The following is a 15546-nucleotide window of genomic DNA, read 5'->3' as shown; positions in this document are numbered from 1 at the left end:
CTTTTTCATGCTTCGTGTGAGACAGGTCATGTGATACTTGTTTTTCAATCCTTATTTCGCTTAACATAATGACTTCCAGTTCCATCCATATATTACAAAAGACATGACATAATCCTCTATAATTTTTAATTTTGAAGGATTTATTTGAAAGAATTATAGAGAGGGAGAGAGAAAAAGTGAGAACAAGAAAGATCTTCCATCTGCTGGTCCACCCTCCAAATGGCCACAATAGGCAGGGCTCGCCCAGGCCAAAGCCAGGAGGTAGGAACTTCATCCAATTCCCCCATGTAAGTGCAGGGGCCAAAGCACTGGGAACTTCTTTCGCTGCTTTCCCAGGTGCGTTAGCAGGTTGTGGGATTGGATGCAAAGCAGCCAGAACTTCAGTAGGCGCCCATGTAGCATGTCAGCACTACAGGCAGTGGCTTTTACCGACTATACCACAATGCTGACCTTTACAATTTTTATACATTTTTAGAAAAAAAGTTTAAGACACACATCCTTCCTCTATACCCCAAATACTCAATTGGTCTCTGGCTGATGTTGCAGTTGAGAGCCAGGAACTTGGGCACATCTCATGTGGGTGGCAAGAAGCTGATTAGTTAAGCCATTGCTGCGGCCTCCGGGATGTGCATTGGCAGGTGGGTGGGGTCAGGAGTTGGATTTGTTACAGAAATTCGGCTTCCTTTGTGGCACATTCTTCTGAAGAGTACATGAGATATTCTCCAGGATAGATCATAGTCCACAAAACAAATCTTAAATAATTTAACAAGGTGGGCCTGGTACAGTAGCCTAATAGCTAAAGTCCTTGCCTTGCACACTCCAGGATCCCATATGGGCACCAGTTCTAAGCTGGGCTGCCGGGCTTCCCATCCAGCTTCCTGTATGTGGCCTGGGAGAGCAGTCGACGACGGCCCAAAGCCTTGGGACCCTGCACCTGTGTGGGAGTGGAGGAGGCTCTGGATCCGTGTAGCTCTGGTCATTGTAGCCACTTGAGAACTGAATCATCAGATCTTCCTCTCTGTCTCTCCCTCTCTCTGTATATCTGACCTTGGAATAAAAATAAATAAATCTTTAAAAAAGTTTAACAAGGAACCAAGGAACCAGAATGATATGAAACTGGAAATGAATAATAGAAGAAATTTTGAGCAATTCAAAAGTATGTAGAAATTGAGCAATCATAGGCTATATTAAAAGAAACTAAAAATACCTCAAGGGGCTGGTACCGTGGCATAGCGTGGTAAGCCTTCGCCTGCAGCACTGGCATTCTGTCTGGGCACCGATTCAAGTCCTAGCTGCCCTGTCTGATCTAGCTCCCTACTAATGTGCCTGAGAAAGCAGCAGAGGATGACCCAAATCCTTGGACTCCTGCACCCACGTGGGAAGCCGGGAAGACGTTCCTGGCTCCTGGCTTCAGTCTGACCCATTTCTGGCTATGGTAGCCGTCTGGGGAATGAACGGATGGGAGATCTGTTTGTCTGTGTGTCTCCTTTCTGTAATCCTGTCTTTCACATAAAAATCAGCAAATTAAAAATACGTATCTTGAGATAGGCTGTATTTCCATATTTGCTTATCAGAAATTCTGGGCTTCAACAAAGGTAGGTTAATTTGTCTCACCTGATGCTACATCCTTTTTTGGAGGCCCTGTTTTCATTCTTGCAAATCTACTTCCTGTCCAACTACCTGCTAATGTGTCTGGGAAAGTGATGGTTTCAGTACTTGGTCCCTTGCCACCCGTGTGGGTGGTGCTGCTGGGGTCTCACCTTGGTCTGGCCCAGCGCTGACCATTGTGGCCATCCTGGGAGTGGGTCAGTGGGACAGAAGATGTCTGTCTCTCCCTTTGGAAAGGCATTTGCCAGGTCCAGCATGTTGGTTCAGTTGGCTAATCCTCAACCTCCAAGCTCTGGCCTCTCAGCTGGTGCGTGTCTCAGCTGTTCCACTTCCATCCAGTTCCCTGCTTGTGGTCTGGGAAAGCAAGAGGACGGCCCAAGGCCTTGGGACCCTGTGCTCCTGTGGGAGACCCAGAGGAAGCTCCTAGCTCTGGCTATTGCAGCCATTTCAGGACTAAATCAGCAGATGGGAGATTTTTCTGTTTCTCCTTTTCTCTGTAAATCTGCCTTTACAATAAAAATAAATCTTTTCAAATTTGACAAAATTCAACACTTTGAGGATTAAAAGAAACCTTTCATCAAATTAGGAGGAATGTGCTTTAGCAAAATAATGACTACATATGACAAGACCATGGTTGAAAGCTCTGCTGTAACACAAGGAAAGAGATAAGAATGGCCAAAAGCCTAGATTCTGTTATGCTTTTCTGAAGAATTTTTCTTTTGGAAGCCAGTTAACCTGGCTGATATCTGCCCCCAGCTATCTCTCTGCAGGGTAGCAGCTGAGGTGATTATTTCCTCTGGGCACAGCTCTTCTGCCCGTTCTCGCTTTCCTCCTCAACTCGGGACTGGTTTCAGTTGGCTGAGGTCTTGAGGGAGGACTTCATTATCCGAATTTTTCAGATCAATTCCTGTTTGGCTTCCTGTCTCCCAAGATATCTGTCCTAAATTTCTGCTTGTTCTAAGAGCCTTGGATTTTGTTATCTGATGGTCTCCATCCAGTCATTGCTCCCTGCCCAACCTATGTCCAACAGCAAGCAGGTTCAACAGTGTCCTTGATGTAAAATTCACAAGAGTACAACAACTCCTGGTTGTGCAGACCTACTCCAGTTGTTTCCAGTAAATGTATGCACTCTCTCATGCTAATACTTCCTCAAGAATTTATTTATAGATTTTTTCTCATTGGAAAGGCATAGATAGAGAAGAGACACACAGAGATCTACCCAACTGGTAGAGCTGAACCAATTAAGCTGGGAGCCAGGAGCTGCCTCCTGGTGTCTCCCACATGGGTTCAGCAGCCCAAGGACTTGAAACATCTGCTGCTCTCCCTGGCCATCGTCAGGGAGATGGATTGGAAGTGGAACAGCTGGAACACACACCAGTGCCCATATGGGATGCTTCTACTGCAGGCAGAGGCTTGGTCTACTCTGTCGGCACACCAGTTCACAAGTGCTCTCTTCAGGCACAATAGCTTTCCAAGAGGAAAGGTAGTGCTGATGTTTATTCCTTCAAATATCTCATCTCCTGGTGACTCTCTCCCATGATCATGGAAACACAATGAGAAACCTGAAGTATGTCACTTGAGTTTTCGTCAGTGTAGAACTTGGATAAGGAGAAGGTGTTCCATCATTATACTCCCTTAGCAGATTGTTCTCCTAATTGGATGTGGGCCTGAGACTTGCAATAAACTTAGTAGAAAATATCAGAAGTTTGTTGTGCAGTTGGGTGAATCTTCAAGCCAATCACGATTATAAAATTGGGGTGGGGAAGGAAGCAAGTTGGGAGAAGCTGAAAGCAACCAAAAGCCAGCACAAAGTGGATAGCAAAGAGAAAGATTCTCCTTCCGATCTAAGTGTCAAAACAATATCATACTTACATCTAACTCCAGCTTTCTTTGGGGCAGGCATTTGGCACAGCAGTTAAGCCACCGCTTTCCACATCCACGTGCCTGAGGGTGCTACTGTGCCCCGTGGGAGGCAGCAGGTGATGGATGGCTCAAGTACTCGCATCCTGTCCCCCACGCAGGAACTCTGGATGGAGTTCCTCTCACCTGGCATGGGCCCAGTCCTGCTAACTGCAGGCATTTGGACAGAGAACTACTTGATGGATATTCTGTTTGTTTCTCTGACTGGCAAGTGAATCATTTGTATTCCAAATCCCATCCACCTAAAGTATCCAAGATAGTATATGAGCAAATCCATAATTAAAGGGTCACTAATTGTATTATATTGCCCAGGAATACAGAAATGCAGCCAGAGGCTATCTGGGAAAGTGGCCACTGCTGTGCAGTTTATACTTCTTCTTTTATGCTTTTTATTTAAAGCTACTTTGATATGAAAGAATCAGAATAGTATTCATATTTATAGTAATTATTTATAGTATTTTACATATATACTTTTTTATTCTTAGTCATGTTTCTTTAGGTGAATATCAAATACCATGTGGTTGCATTTACTTTTTGGTTTTTATGATTTGAGTTTCTTTGTATTTTAAAGGAAGGTTCCATTTATTACACTAAATAATTGTTCTTATTCTGTTATCTTGGTTAATATTAGTTATGTTGGCTTTTCAGAAAAAGATTGATTGATTTAAAAGGCAGGGTTAGAGATAGAATATATCTGCTGGTTCAGTTCTCAAATGGCTGAAACAGCCAGGCTAGGCCAGACCAAAGTCAGAAGCCGAGAACGCCATCTGGGTCTTTTACATGGGTGGCAGGAACCCAGACACGTGGGTTATCTTCTGTCACTTTTCCCAGATCATTAACAAGGATCTGGATCAGAGGTAGAGCACCCAGGACACAAACCAGTTGCCAGTATGGGATGCTGGCATTGCAGGTAGCCACTTTACCCATCGTACTACAGTGCTGACTGACCCTACATAGAATGATTTTTGAAGAAGGGTTTGTATCTGGTTTTAGCATCCTTTATGTATGTATTCATCTGGCTTAGCAATGAAAGCTATGAACATTTTCCTAAGGGTATAATTGTAATATGTATTGTGTATGTGTGTATGTATGTGTATGTATGTTTCTTTATTTGGTAGTATTACTACAAAATCAAACAAAAGAAGCAACATCTGAAAATAATCAAAACAGAATGATTTCAGGCCTAGTACGTTAGCCTAGTAGCTAACGTCCTCACTTTGCATGTGCCAGGATCCCATTTAGGTGCTGGTTCATGTCCCAGTTGGTCCCCTTCCCATACAGCTCCCAGCTTGTGGCCTGGGAAAGCAGTGGAGGATGATACAAGGCCTTGGGAACTTGCTCCCATGTGGGAGACCCGGAAGAAGCCCCTGGCTTTGGATCGGCTCAGCTCTGGCCATTGAGGCCATTTGGGGAGTGGACCAGCAGATGGAGGATCTTTCTGTCTCCTCTCAGAAAAATCGAGTTTTCCAGTAAAAACAAATGAATCTTAAGATGGAAATCATTCTTTTTTTAATTGACAAAGCATTGTTTTATTAACTTTATCACCTGACTGGAATTACATAATGTCAATATTTTTGTAAATGTATAATTAGAAGTTTGGATTATATAAAGTAAGCATCAGCGCACTTTGCTATAGTTATTCATAGTTTGTTTTTAGTCTTTCAGTTAAATGCTGATGACCTATAGATATTTATTATGAAAAGTTTTTCTAAGAAGTGTAACCCGAGCCTTTGTGTTTTAGTCACTCCATGGATTCCTTTGGGCCACCCAGACCAGAAGATCGTCAGTCAGTAGTCAGCAGAATGCAAAAGAAATACTGGAAAACTAAACAGGTCTTTATCAAAGCAACAGGCAAGAAAGAAGACGAGCATTTGGTGGCATCTGATGCTGACTTGGATGCTAAACTGGAGGTAAATTTCAAGATCCTAATTAGTTATTGTCTAGGGGACAATAAGCATTTGCACTGAAGAACTTTAAAGAGAAAGGCAAATTTGAGAACTCAGTGCTTGCTTGTATCTGACTGTTAATCACAGCATCTGGATAAATAGTCATAAATCTCAAAAATTGAGAATTTGAAGAATTGTAATATAAACTAAATAAATTATGAATTAGGTAATTCCTCTGGCAGATATACTGTCTAACCAGCACATGAGAGAACCATGTCCAGGCATGGATTCTGTGGAAGATATACTGTAATCTTAATTGTTAAGTGCGACAATCTTTAATTGTTTAAATTATGTTGTGCTATTTTTTAATACTGCAATTTGAAGTCCCACACCTCATAGGAATAAACTAATTGAAATCAGATAATAACAGGATAAAATAAGACCTATTGTTTCTGTTATTGAGTAATAAGGTTATTGGAGTGTTTCATAATGCCTTTTTTGGCTCTGGTTTTCATTTTAAACAAAAGGAATGACTAGCATAAAACAACTTGAAACCTAGAAATGTTTTATGCTTGTGAATAATTTAGGTAATTAATGGAGTGACATGTAAATTAATGAAAGTCTGGAATTTCCAATGTAAATGTACTAATTCCATGCACATATATACTAATTTAAAATACTCTTATAAATGTTTATGTGTAGTCTTCTGTAATTCGTAGAATATAGCTCTTAAGTTGGGATTCTAAACACATATCTAGTTAAGTAGGCCTTGATGTAAGTATTTTCACTCTGTGAAGAGTAACCTTAAGGCATTATCATAAGACATATGGAAAAGGACAAGGTAACCAGCTTTAACTACTTGTGTTGAAAAGCATTTCTCCTATGAAACTAAAGGGATTTTATTATGGTAAGTAGTGTAGGTTTTAACGCTAATGGAACATGTCACTGTTCCCACATGTATTCCCACATAAGTTAGAATTTTGTATTCTTTACATTGTTGGGCAGTGCTGTGACTTACTTTACAATGTAAACTGGATAAAATATTTGGAATTAACTAAGAACTTTCTTCCACATTTGTACATTTTTTAAAACAGTAACTATTTTCATTACAAAAATGAAAAGCTATGGATAAGTCTTGTAAAATATTATTGGGGGAAAAATCGGCCATAATAACTTCATTATAACAGAACTGTCTTTTTTGGTATGCTTTTCTAAACTTTGTATATGTTAAGACAGATTTTTAAATGTACAAATCTAGATAGTCCAATTCAGACACACCTGGGAACTGATGGTTGCTTGTTAACCAAGAATTCAGAGTATAGTAGCAAATATTCCTCAGGTTTGATCAGTATCAAAGTAACAGTGAAATCGGCAGAGATAGAATATTCAGATTTCTTGCTTTGGGAAATGGATAACTAAAGTTAATATCACACTTGAAATAAGTCTCAGTCATATTCTTTCAATTATAGGACTTGGTGAACAGGAGGCTGTACTTGAAAGCCCATGCATGCTGGGCTTTATCTGGGAAAGCCAGAGTGTACACTTGTGTGTGGAGTTAGGTATATAATTTTGCTCATCTCTAGTTTTCAGATTTTTATCTTTAAAATGAAAGTGTACCATTTTCTTTTTGGCTAGAAAATAGTAATAGTTGTAACCAGGGGATTAAAATTCATAGAAACTGGCAAACCCTCCAGAAGTAATTGTATTTGTTGTGATTCATTTTTTATAGCAAATTCACTGAGTATTTTGCTTAGACCAACCACTTTTTAAGGTTATTTCCACTGTCTGTGTGATTGGCAATATTTGACACAATATATTGGATTTACCTTTTTGGCATTTAGACTGTTTGAAGCTTAGGGTAAGCTAAACTCCAGGCTTGGCTTTCTATTGCTCCTGTGTGTTTATCACCACTTTTCCAAACCTTGCAGGGGAAATCTAAATGTGCTTTCTATAACAAAAAGAAAACAAAAACTGAACTGCAGTCACAGCCAAGGGAGGTAGACATAATATTTATAAAGTAGACATAATACCTACTTACAAGAAATGGTTCTGTTTTTGAAGTGTTTGTAACAATTATACTTGTTACTGTTCTTTAAATTGTCCTAATGCAATTTATATTTCAAGGTTTTTCACTCCATTCAAGAGACATGCACTGAACTTCTGAAGATAGTCGAGAAATATCAGCTAAGACTCAATGGTATGAAATCAGATATCTCATAATTACAATTTAAAATAGATGCAAGTTTTAATTGATTACATTGCATTATGTGACACAATTTTATAGGCACTGGGATCCCCCCTTCCCCAACCCCCGTTCCCCATGGTGGATTCCTCCACCTTGTTGCATTACCACAGTTCAAATTCAGTTGAGATTCTTTCATTGCAAGCATCTGCCAAGTAAAGTCCAGCATCTTACTGTCCAGATAAGTTCAACAGTTTCTTGGAGACCATCTCTGGTCTGAAGGTAAAGCTGGCAGTGTATTGTCCCAATCAATTAAATGCCCCTACATTACATCAGTAACTATTTATAACGTTATGGAATTAGTTGACATGGTATTGAGTAACCAATATGTTAAAAGAGAAAAAAAATGCAAGTTCTGAACCACATCCTGTGACTTCTACATTGACATTACAATTAGTAGTTTATACAACTGGTTTCTATACATCTTAAAATGGCTATAGATTACTATTCAGCTGTCTCATGTCTATTTTAATTTTAATATTTAGCAGTTTATAGCATTGAAGCATGATTTTGCAGAACCTGGCTGTTTTTCAGGTAGTCTAACTTTATCACTCTAACAAGACATATGTCAACAGTTTAGGTGAACAGTTTTAGGAGGGGTGTGCAGAGAAATCTTCAATACCCTAGTGAGGAGTAACTAATCTTTGTGTCCCACCCTGTGAGTTATAAGTACATCCCCACTGACTGTTTCCTGTCTGTTTCTAAGCTGTCCTTGTTGTTCTCTATCTATTCTAGGGTTTTTTGTTTATTTGTTTGTTTTGAGGGGTTTCTGGAGCGATCCTGATGCTCATTGCCAGTGAGGGTGGGGAACCAGGCAAGGACCAGAGAAAGCTCTTCTCCCTAGTTCCGAAGGAAAGTACTGTTCTGTTTCTGTAGACCGCTCAGTTCCTGGTTGTCGTTCCGATGACCTTGGATCCTGCAAGGCAGGAATTGGGCTTCTTCCATCCCATGTGGTGGATCCAAATGGAGGTGGGTGACCTCAGAGTTCTTGGCCTCTGGAGGCCTTTCATTTCCCCGTGTGGTCTCCTTGAAAAATAGATACAAATTTTTGAAAATGAAAGTTAAGTTGAAGCATAGTAGTTAAAATAGGCTTTGTGGTAAACTAGGAGTATTTGTAGCAAACTCCAGTTGAAATCCCCAGTATCTTTCTGTTCCTTCCTCAGTTCATAGACTCATTTTGCTGCCCATTCTTGGGTGGACTTGCTGTCACCACCAGAAAACTGTCAACCCCTGTTTGCACTTGAGCTTGACACCCCATTGCACAGCTCTGCTGTGCCCCGTCTGGTTATAGGGTCTCCTTTCCTTTCCCTTCAATCCAGTCAAGTTGTCATGCTCACTACTCTGCCCAACTTCACTTTGTGTACAGCCGCATCTGCCACTAGTTCCAGTCCTTATTTGAGTTAACATGTTTATTTTTTAGAAACAATTGGTTACTGCTGCCTTCTAGATACATCTTCCTCACTGGGTTTCCAGGCATCACATTTCCCTGGTTTTCTTCATCTCTTCATTCTCTTTGCATCCTTCCTTTGCTGAAGTTTTCCTTCTTGACTTTTCCAGGTTGGAATTCAATCTGTGAATCTCTTTTTCAGCTTTAACATGTCCTGCTGGGAGAGGCCATTTCTGATACCAGTAACCTTTCTGACTGCATTTCATGAAACCTTTTATTCTTCGGCCATCATGATCTGTTTTCACAGTAGGCGTGTTTGCGTAGTGGGTTCCTGAGGTTTGCTTAGGTAGTTGGTCAAAAGTCATCTTAAGAATGAGCCCTTCAGGGGGCCTGGCAGCGTGGCCTAGCAGCTAAAGTCCTCGCCTTGAACTTGGGGAGTGACTTTGTAATAAAATCTTTTATTACTATTTTGTTAAAGATTTATTTATTGGAAAGTCAGATACACAGGAGGAAAGACAGAGAGGAAGATCTTCCACCCGATGATTCACTCCCCAAATGAGTGCAACGGCCGATGCTATGCCGATCTGAAGCCAGGATCCAGGAACTTCTTCCAGATCTCCCACGTGGGTGCAGGGTCCCAAGGCCTTGGGCCGTCCTTGACTGCCTACCCAGGCCACAAGCAGGGAGCTGGATGGGAAGTGGAGCTACTGGGATTAGAACCGGCGCCAATATGGGATCCCAGTGTATTCAAGGCGATGACTTTAGCTGCTAGGCCACGCCACTGGGCCCATGTAATAAAAATCTTAAAAAAAAAAAAAAAAAAAAAAGGGCCCGTCGCGGTGGCGCAGTGGTTAAGGTCCGCACCTTGCATGCCCGGGATCCCATATGGGCGCTGGTTCTATCCCGGCAGCCCTGCTACCCTTCTAGCTCCCTGCCTGTGGCCCGGGAAAGCAGTCGAGGACGGCCCAAGGCTTTGGGACCTTGCACCCGCATGGGAGACCCGGAAGAGGCTCCTGGCTTCGGACGGCATAGCATTGGCCGTTGCGGTCACTTGGGGAGTGAATCATCGGATGGAAGATCTTCCTCTCTGTCTCTCCTCTATGTATATCCGCCTTTCCAATAAAAAAATAATAAAAATAAATCTTTATAAAAAAAATGAGTCCTTCCCTGAGCTCTGAGTCTGAAATGCAATATTGTTCTCCCTTATAACTGCCCATTTAGTACTATTCAGCATATGTTATTTTTCTAGAATATGCTCTCCGTAAGGACCAGATTCTGGCTGTTTATTTTTGAGTCTGCTAAAGTTAGAAACAATGTCTTATATAATCAGTTCTCAGCAAAGCTTTGCTCAGTGAACAAATGATTTTCTTGTGAAGCTCTGCAAATTAATTTTATTACTTTATAATCAATGCTTGTATATTGTCCCAATACAGAAAGAAATCTGGTATGACATGACTCAAAGTGCACCTGCCATGTGCAGGGCCTTGTGCTTTCCCCAAGGAAATACAAACAGTTTGAGCAACAATTTGCTGTAACAAAATAAAAGTTGGTACAGATCTTCAAAAAGTATATGGAAAAGGCATGTTATGAAAAAAATGAACATACATTTCATAATTTAACTCATTTTAAAAGACTTATTTTCATTTGGAAAGTCAGATTTATAGAAAGGAGAGACAGAAAACTTCCATCTGCTTGTTTATTCCCAAAGTTGCCGCAATGGCTGGAGCTGAGCCGATCTGAAGGAGCTTTCTCCAGGAATCCCATGTGGGTGCAGGGTCCCAAGGCTTTGGGCTGTCTTCCATCACTTTCCCAGGCCACAAGCAGGGAACTGGAAGGGAAGTGGAACAGCTGGAATTGAACTGGCGCCCATAAAGTCCATGCAAGGCAAGGACTTTAGCCATTAGGTTACTGTGCCAGGCCCAATTTAGTTCATTTTTAGATTCTATTCTATAGCCTTCTAAAAGGCTCCTGTTAGGTAATGGAGTTCGGAGCATTACAAAGTTGTAACTCTCAATTCCTAGGTGTGAAAAATAGGAAACAGAGTAATCGATCAGTAAAGGTAACTCTACTGATGGGAACTGAAGTATAACCAAAATGGTTTCTAGAAGTTGAGTATGGGGAGAAAAGAGCAGATCTGGGGTTGAGGGAATCAGTTTAAAGAATGAGAACAACCTGAGTAGGCAGACAAGTTTGTAATTGGAACTAGATGGATAAAGTAGCCCGGGAATTTTGAGGTCAGATTACCAAGGACCATTGCTAGTTTAGTAAGGCAAAGAAGCGTAGATCAGGAAGACACCATGTTTCTCTTCTCGATTGTGTGCATCTGTGATCTCTTGAGGACTTATTTCGTGATGACTTCTTGGAGACTGTTCATCTCAAATTGGGAATAAGCGCAGCCCAATGCAGGGTGTGCAGGGTGACAGATGTTTAGGGCAACCATGTGACTGTGGGACGAACAGTAGGGTAGGAAATCTAGATTTGTGGCAGACAGGTCCTCAACACAGAAGCCACTGGGGTTCAGCCTCATCAGCCTGCATTCTCTCCTCGGAGGTTCTTGAGCACTCATGTTCAGATGTTACTTGTCTATTTATTGAAAATTTCAAAATTATTTTCCATGATACGTTTTTGTAGGAGTAGGGATTCCCCTTCCACCTCCGCTTCTTCCCTCCTCTCTCTCTCCCTCTTTCCCCTCCTATTATTGCAGGAATATAGTCCTTTAGCAGCGATCACAAGTCCAACATTCTGCTATTTAACTGTATCATGGCCTTGTACGTGTTGGTAGTGGTAGAAAATCTAGCATCCTATTGCCAGGGTATATTTAACAGTTTCATTGGTGGTCTTTCTTTTATTCAGGGATGCATACTGTAATATATCTTCATTTCCTGGTATGCTAGTCTCCATTTTACATTATAGTTGACATTATACAGCTCATTTATGAGAATATATGTATATACATATTTATGTATCTAATATTTTGCATGAATGTCACCTTATTTCAGAACATATGATTATTTGTCTTCTGGGGTTTGGTTTTTTCACTGAGCATAATGGTCTCCAGTTGGGAGCATTCTGTTGCAAATGGTAGAGTTTTTAATGAGTAGTATTCCATGGAGTAGATGTACCATAGTTTCTTTGTCCATTCCTTTTTTGAAGGGCATCTGGGTGGTTTCTTTGCTATTGTGGATTGTGCTGTTACAAATATAGGTTTGTCTCATATGTGGATTTTGTTTCCTTTGGGTATATTGTCAGGAGTGCAATAGCTGGCTCATACAGTGTACCAGTTTTCAATTGTCTTAGCAGTCTCCATACTGAATTCCGTAGTTGCTGCATTGGCCTACAACAGAAATCAATGGCTCTAGTTCAGCTGTATTTGATAACTGAGTTACTGGTTGTCAGAGTGTCTTCTGACTAATCATACAAAAATGATTATTTTTTTTCCTAATAGTTTTCATTGAAGTATATTATTATTTTTTAATCCAAAAGGAAATGTACCACACATCAGTGTTCTGGGGTGAAAGCAGGCACATTTGTTTTTTTGTTCCCTTTATAGTCACAATTTGAACACACTTTGGGCTTCCCACTTTGTTAGTCTTTGAGGGATACCTAACATAAGAGCTGGGTTTCCAAAACTCTGTGGATGAAAGACCAGTTTCTTGATTTTTTTTTTATTTCCAATCTATTGTAACTGAGCTGTTCATGGAATGTTCATTTTTTTATAAAAACTTAAACATGCAAAAATGTGAGCCCCTTTTCAGTTAGGTGTGGCAGACATGAGTCTGTATGCAGACAGGAGTCTGTATGCAGTGAACACGGGCTGGTGTTCGATGGTTCTGGACTGCACTACTCTGCAGCCCGTGCTTGGAGAGCAGCATCAAGGGTTTGTGTGGCAGAACTGTGGGTCTGGTAGAGGCTGACTATGGGGAGTGGAGGCCAGGACAGGGATCAAGAGCAATGAACAGCCTGAAATAAGAAACAAGTCCAAGTAAGGGCCAGCAACCCTGAAGTGCCGCTGTGTGTTAGAAAATGCTCCGCCTGTGACTGTCTTGTTTTGGAGGGTTTTTGTTGTTACTAAGGGTTTATTTTCCCAAGCATAGCCAAATAGGTTCACTGCATCAAAAGCGTGTGGAGTGTGCGTAAAAACTAGGTCCCCAGAGCTATAAATCAAAATTCCTGGGAACAGACCCCTGGCTTGACGTTTTTAAAACGTCTCTCAGAGCACTTGTTTAACTGAGCAGTTAAGACAATGGCTCAGAGGCCTGTGCCCCACATCCGAGTGCCTGGCTCCCAGCTCTACTTCCCTACTGTGTAAGACCCCAGGAGCCAGCAGGTGATGGCTCAAGTGTTTGGGTTTCCGCAGCTCGCGTGGAAGACCTGAGCTGTGTCCCCAGCTCCACGCGCCAGCTCCGGCCCAGCCCCAGCTACTGCAGGTGCTTGGGAGCTTGCTGGCTTCTCTTGCTCTCTTCCTCTTTCTTTCAGATCAACAAAAATTAAACAACAAAATCTCTGCTTTTCTTCCTACAAATAATTCTTAACATACAGTTTCTGCTGTAAGAATTTAAGTTGTGTGTGTATGTTTTAAACAAGTAATGAAATGAAATACTTAACTATGCTGAAATTTTTCTTCCTAGTTATATCAGAAGAAGAAAATGAGCTAGGTCTCTTTCTAAAGTTTCAAGCAGAACGGGATGCGACTCAAGCTGGCAAAATGATGGACGCCACTGGCAAAGCACTGTGTTCCTCAGCCAAGCAGAGGTTTACCGCGATTCCTCATCCTTAAACTTGTGTCAGTGTGGGCGGTGGTGGCTTACAAACTTAAATTTATTTGGAAAGATCACTGATCATTCCAATAATAGAGTTAAACATGAAATGTCTTCAAAAACTTCATGGAAAATGTATATTACAAAAAAAAAGAAATGTATAAGTCTTAACACCAAAATAAGCTGAACTATTTTCCAGGAACTTTTTGAAGTAACCTTGTACATTGCACTACGTTCTTGTTTTGATACCCAATTATTTGTATTTAATCCTTTAAAAATCATTGCTGTCATTTGCTTAATTTCCAGAAATAACGTCTAGTCCTGTCTTTAAGTGATCTAATACAACAGTCACAAAAAGACTAACGGCTTTAAACACATGAGTTTCTAGGTTTTTCTCCTTTTTGATATTCTGAGTACATTGAAGGAAATTTTTGTTTAATCACATATCTGACATTGTTTCATTTTTTTAGTACAATACCCACTGCAGATAATACTGTAATTACCAGATGTAGGGCAAATGTTTGCATTGCGGAAGACGCATGAGAAGAGGCCTTACCAGACCCGCAGGGACGATGTCCAGCCGAAGGGGACTGCTGTGCAGTGTCACAGCGGGTGCGCAGCTGGAGCCTGAAGGAACCAAGAGCGGCTCAGGAGGAAGCAGAGCAGAGGCACTCATCTGCTTCCTCAGGGCTTGTTTTCTTATTCTGCTCCACATCAGCTGAGAACATCATACTCATGAACCATTGTTGCATTTTATGGGCTTTAATGCACCCAAGTCTTCTCAATGTGTGCATGGGAAGTATCCCTGTGAACTGTGCATTATGAATGCAGGTCATCTGTTAGCCTCGGAATTCTTGGAAATGGCTGGCTGGCTGTTAATGTTGTTTAACATCCAAAGTGTTCAGACTTCCTAAGGTTATAGGAAGGACTGATACATCTTTATGAATAAGGATCTTAGTAGTTAATTTCAACTTATCTGCTTTCTAAGTAGGCATCTTCCTAATTTCCTATTTGTAAATGAGATCGCAAAAAGGGTTTATGATTGGTTTAGACCGTGGTTTTGCTTGTGGGATCCCAGCTTTCTGATTCTGACCTCTGTGCTGTTAGGTTGGCGCTGTGTACTCCCCTGTCACGTCTGAAGCAAGAGGTAGCCACATTCAGCCAGAGAGCAGTGTCTGACACCCTGCTGACCATCAACCGGATGGAGCAAGCACGCACGGAGTACAGAGGCGCCCTGCTGTGGATGAAAGATGTGTCGCAAGAGCTGGACCCGGACACCTCAAAGCAAATGGAAAAGTTCCGGAAAGTATGAAAACCTATTCTTTCCTTTCTTTGCATGACCTATGGAAGCATAACAGAATAATTGAGATTATAAAATGGCAGAATATTTTTCAAAAACACAAGCTTTTTTATAAATGCTAGGTTGCTTGGAAATTTTGGTTGAAGTGTAAAGGGTTTTATATTTTTCTTTGTTTATAAAGTTACTCATTAGAACTTCTTTTTAGGGGCCTGGTGGCGTGGTGGCCTAGTGGCCTAGTAGCTAAAGTCCTCGCCTTGAACACCAGGGATCCCATATGGGCACCAGTTCTAATCCAGGCAGCTCCACTTCCCATCCAGCTCCCTGCCCGTGGCCCGGGAAAGCAGTCGAGCACAGCCCAAAGCCTTGGGACCCTGCACCCGTGTGGGAGACCCAGAGGAGCCTGGTTCCCGGCTTCAGATTGGCACAGCACCAGCTGTTGCGCTCAG

General features: G+C 41.4%; 1 protein-coding gene across 1 annotated transcript; it reads left to right on the top strand.

Moving 5' to 3' along the window:
- Positions 1-5276: 5276 nt before the first annotated feature.
- On the top strand, positions 5277-15112 carry ICA1L (islet cell autoantigen 1 like). The gene is made up of 4 exons (XM_040984458.1): positions 5277-5438; positions 7539-7611; positions 13672-13795; positions 14908-15112. Exons 1-4 carry the CDS (start codon positions 5277-5279, stop codon positions 15110-15112), a joined length of 564 nt encoding a protein of 187 aa, XP_040840392.1.
- Positions 15113-15546: the final 434 nt, after the last annotated feature.

This window comes from Ochotona curzoniae, unplaced genomic scaffold, assembly GCF_017591425.1.
Source record: "Ochotona curzoniae isolate NIBS_2020 unplaced genomic scaffold, NIBS_Ocur_1.0 contig_4148, whole genome shotgun sequence".
Taxonomy (NCBI): Eukaryota; Metazoa; Chordata; class Mammalia; order Lagomorpha; family Ochotonidae; genus Ochotona; species Ochotona curzoniae.
This window is presented reverse-complemented; position numbering and strand designations above follow the sequence as displayed.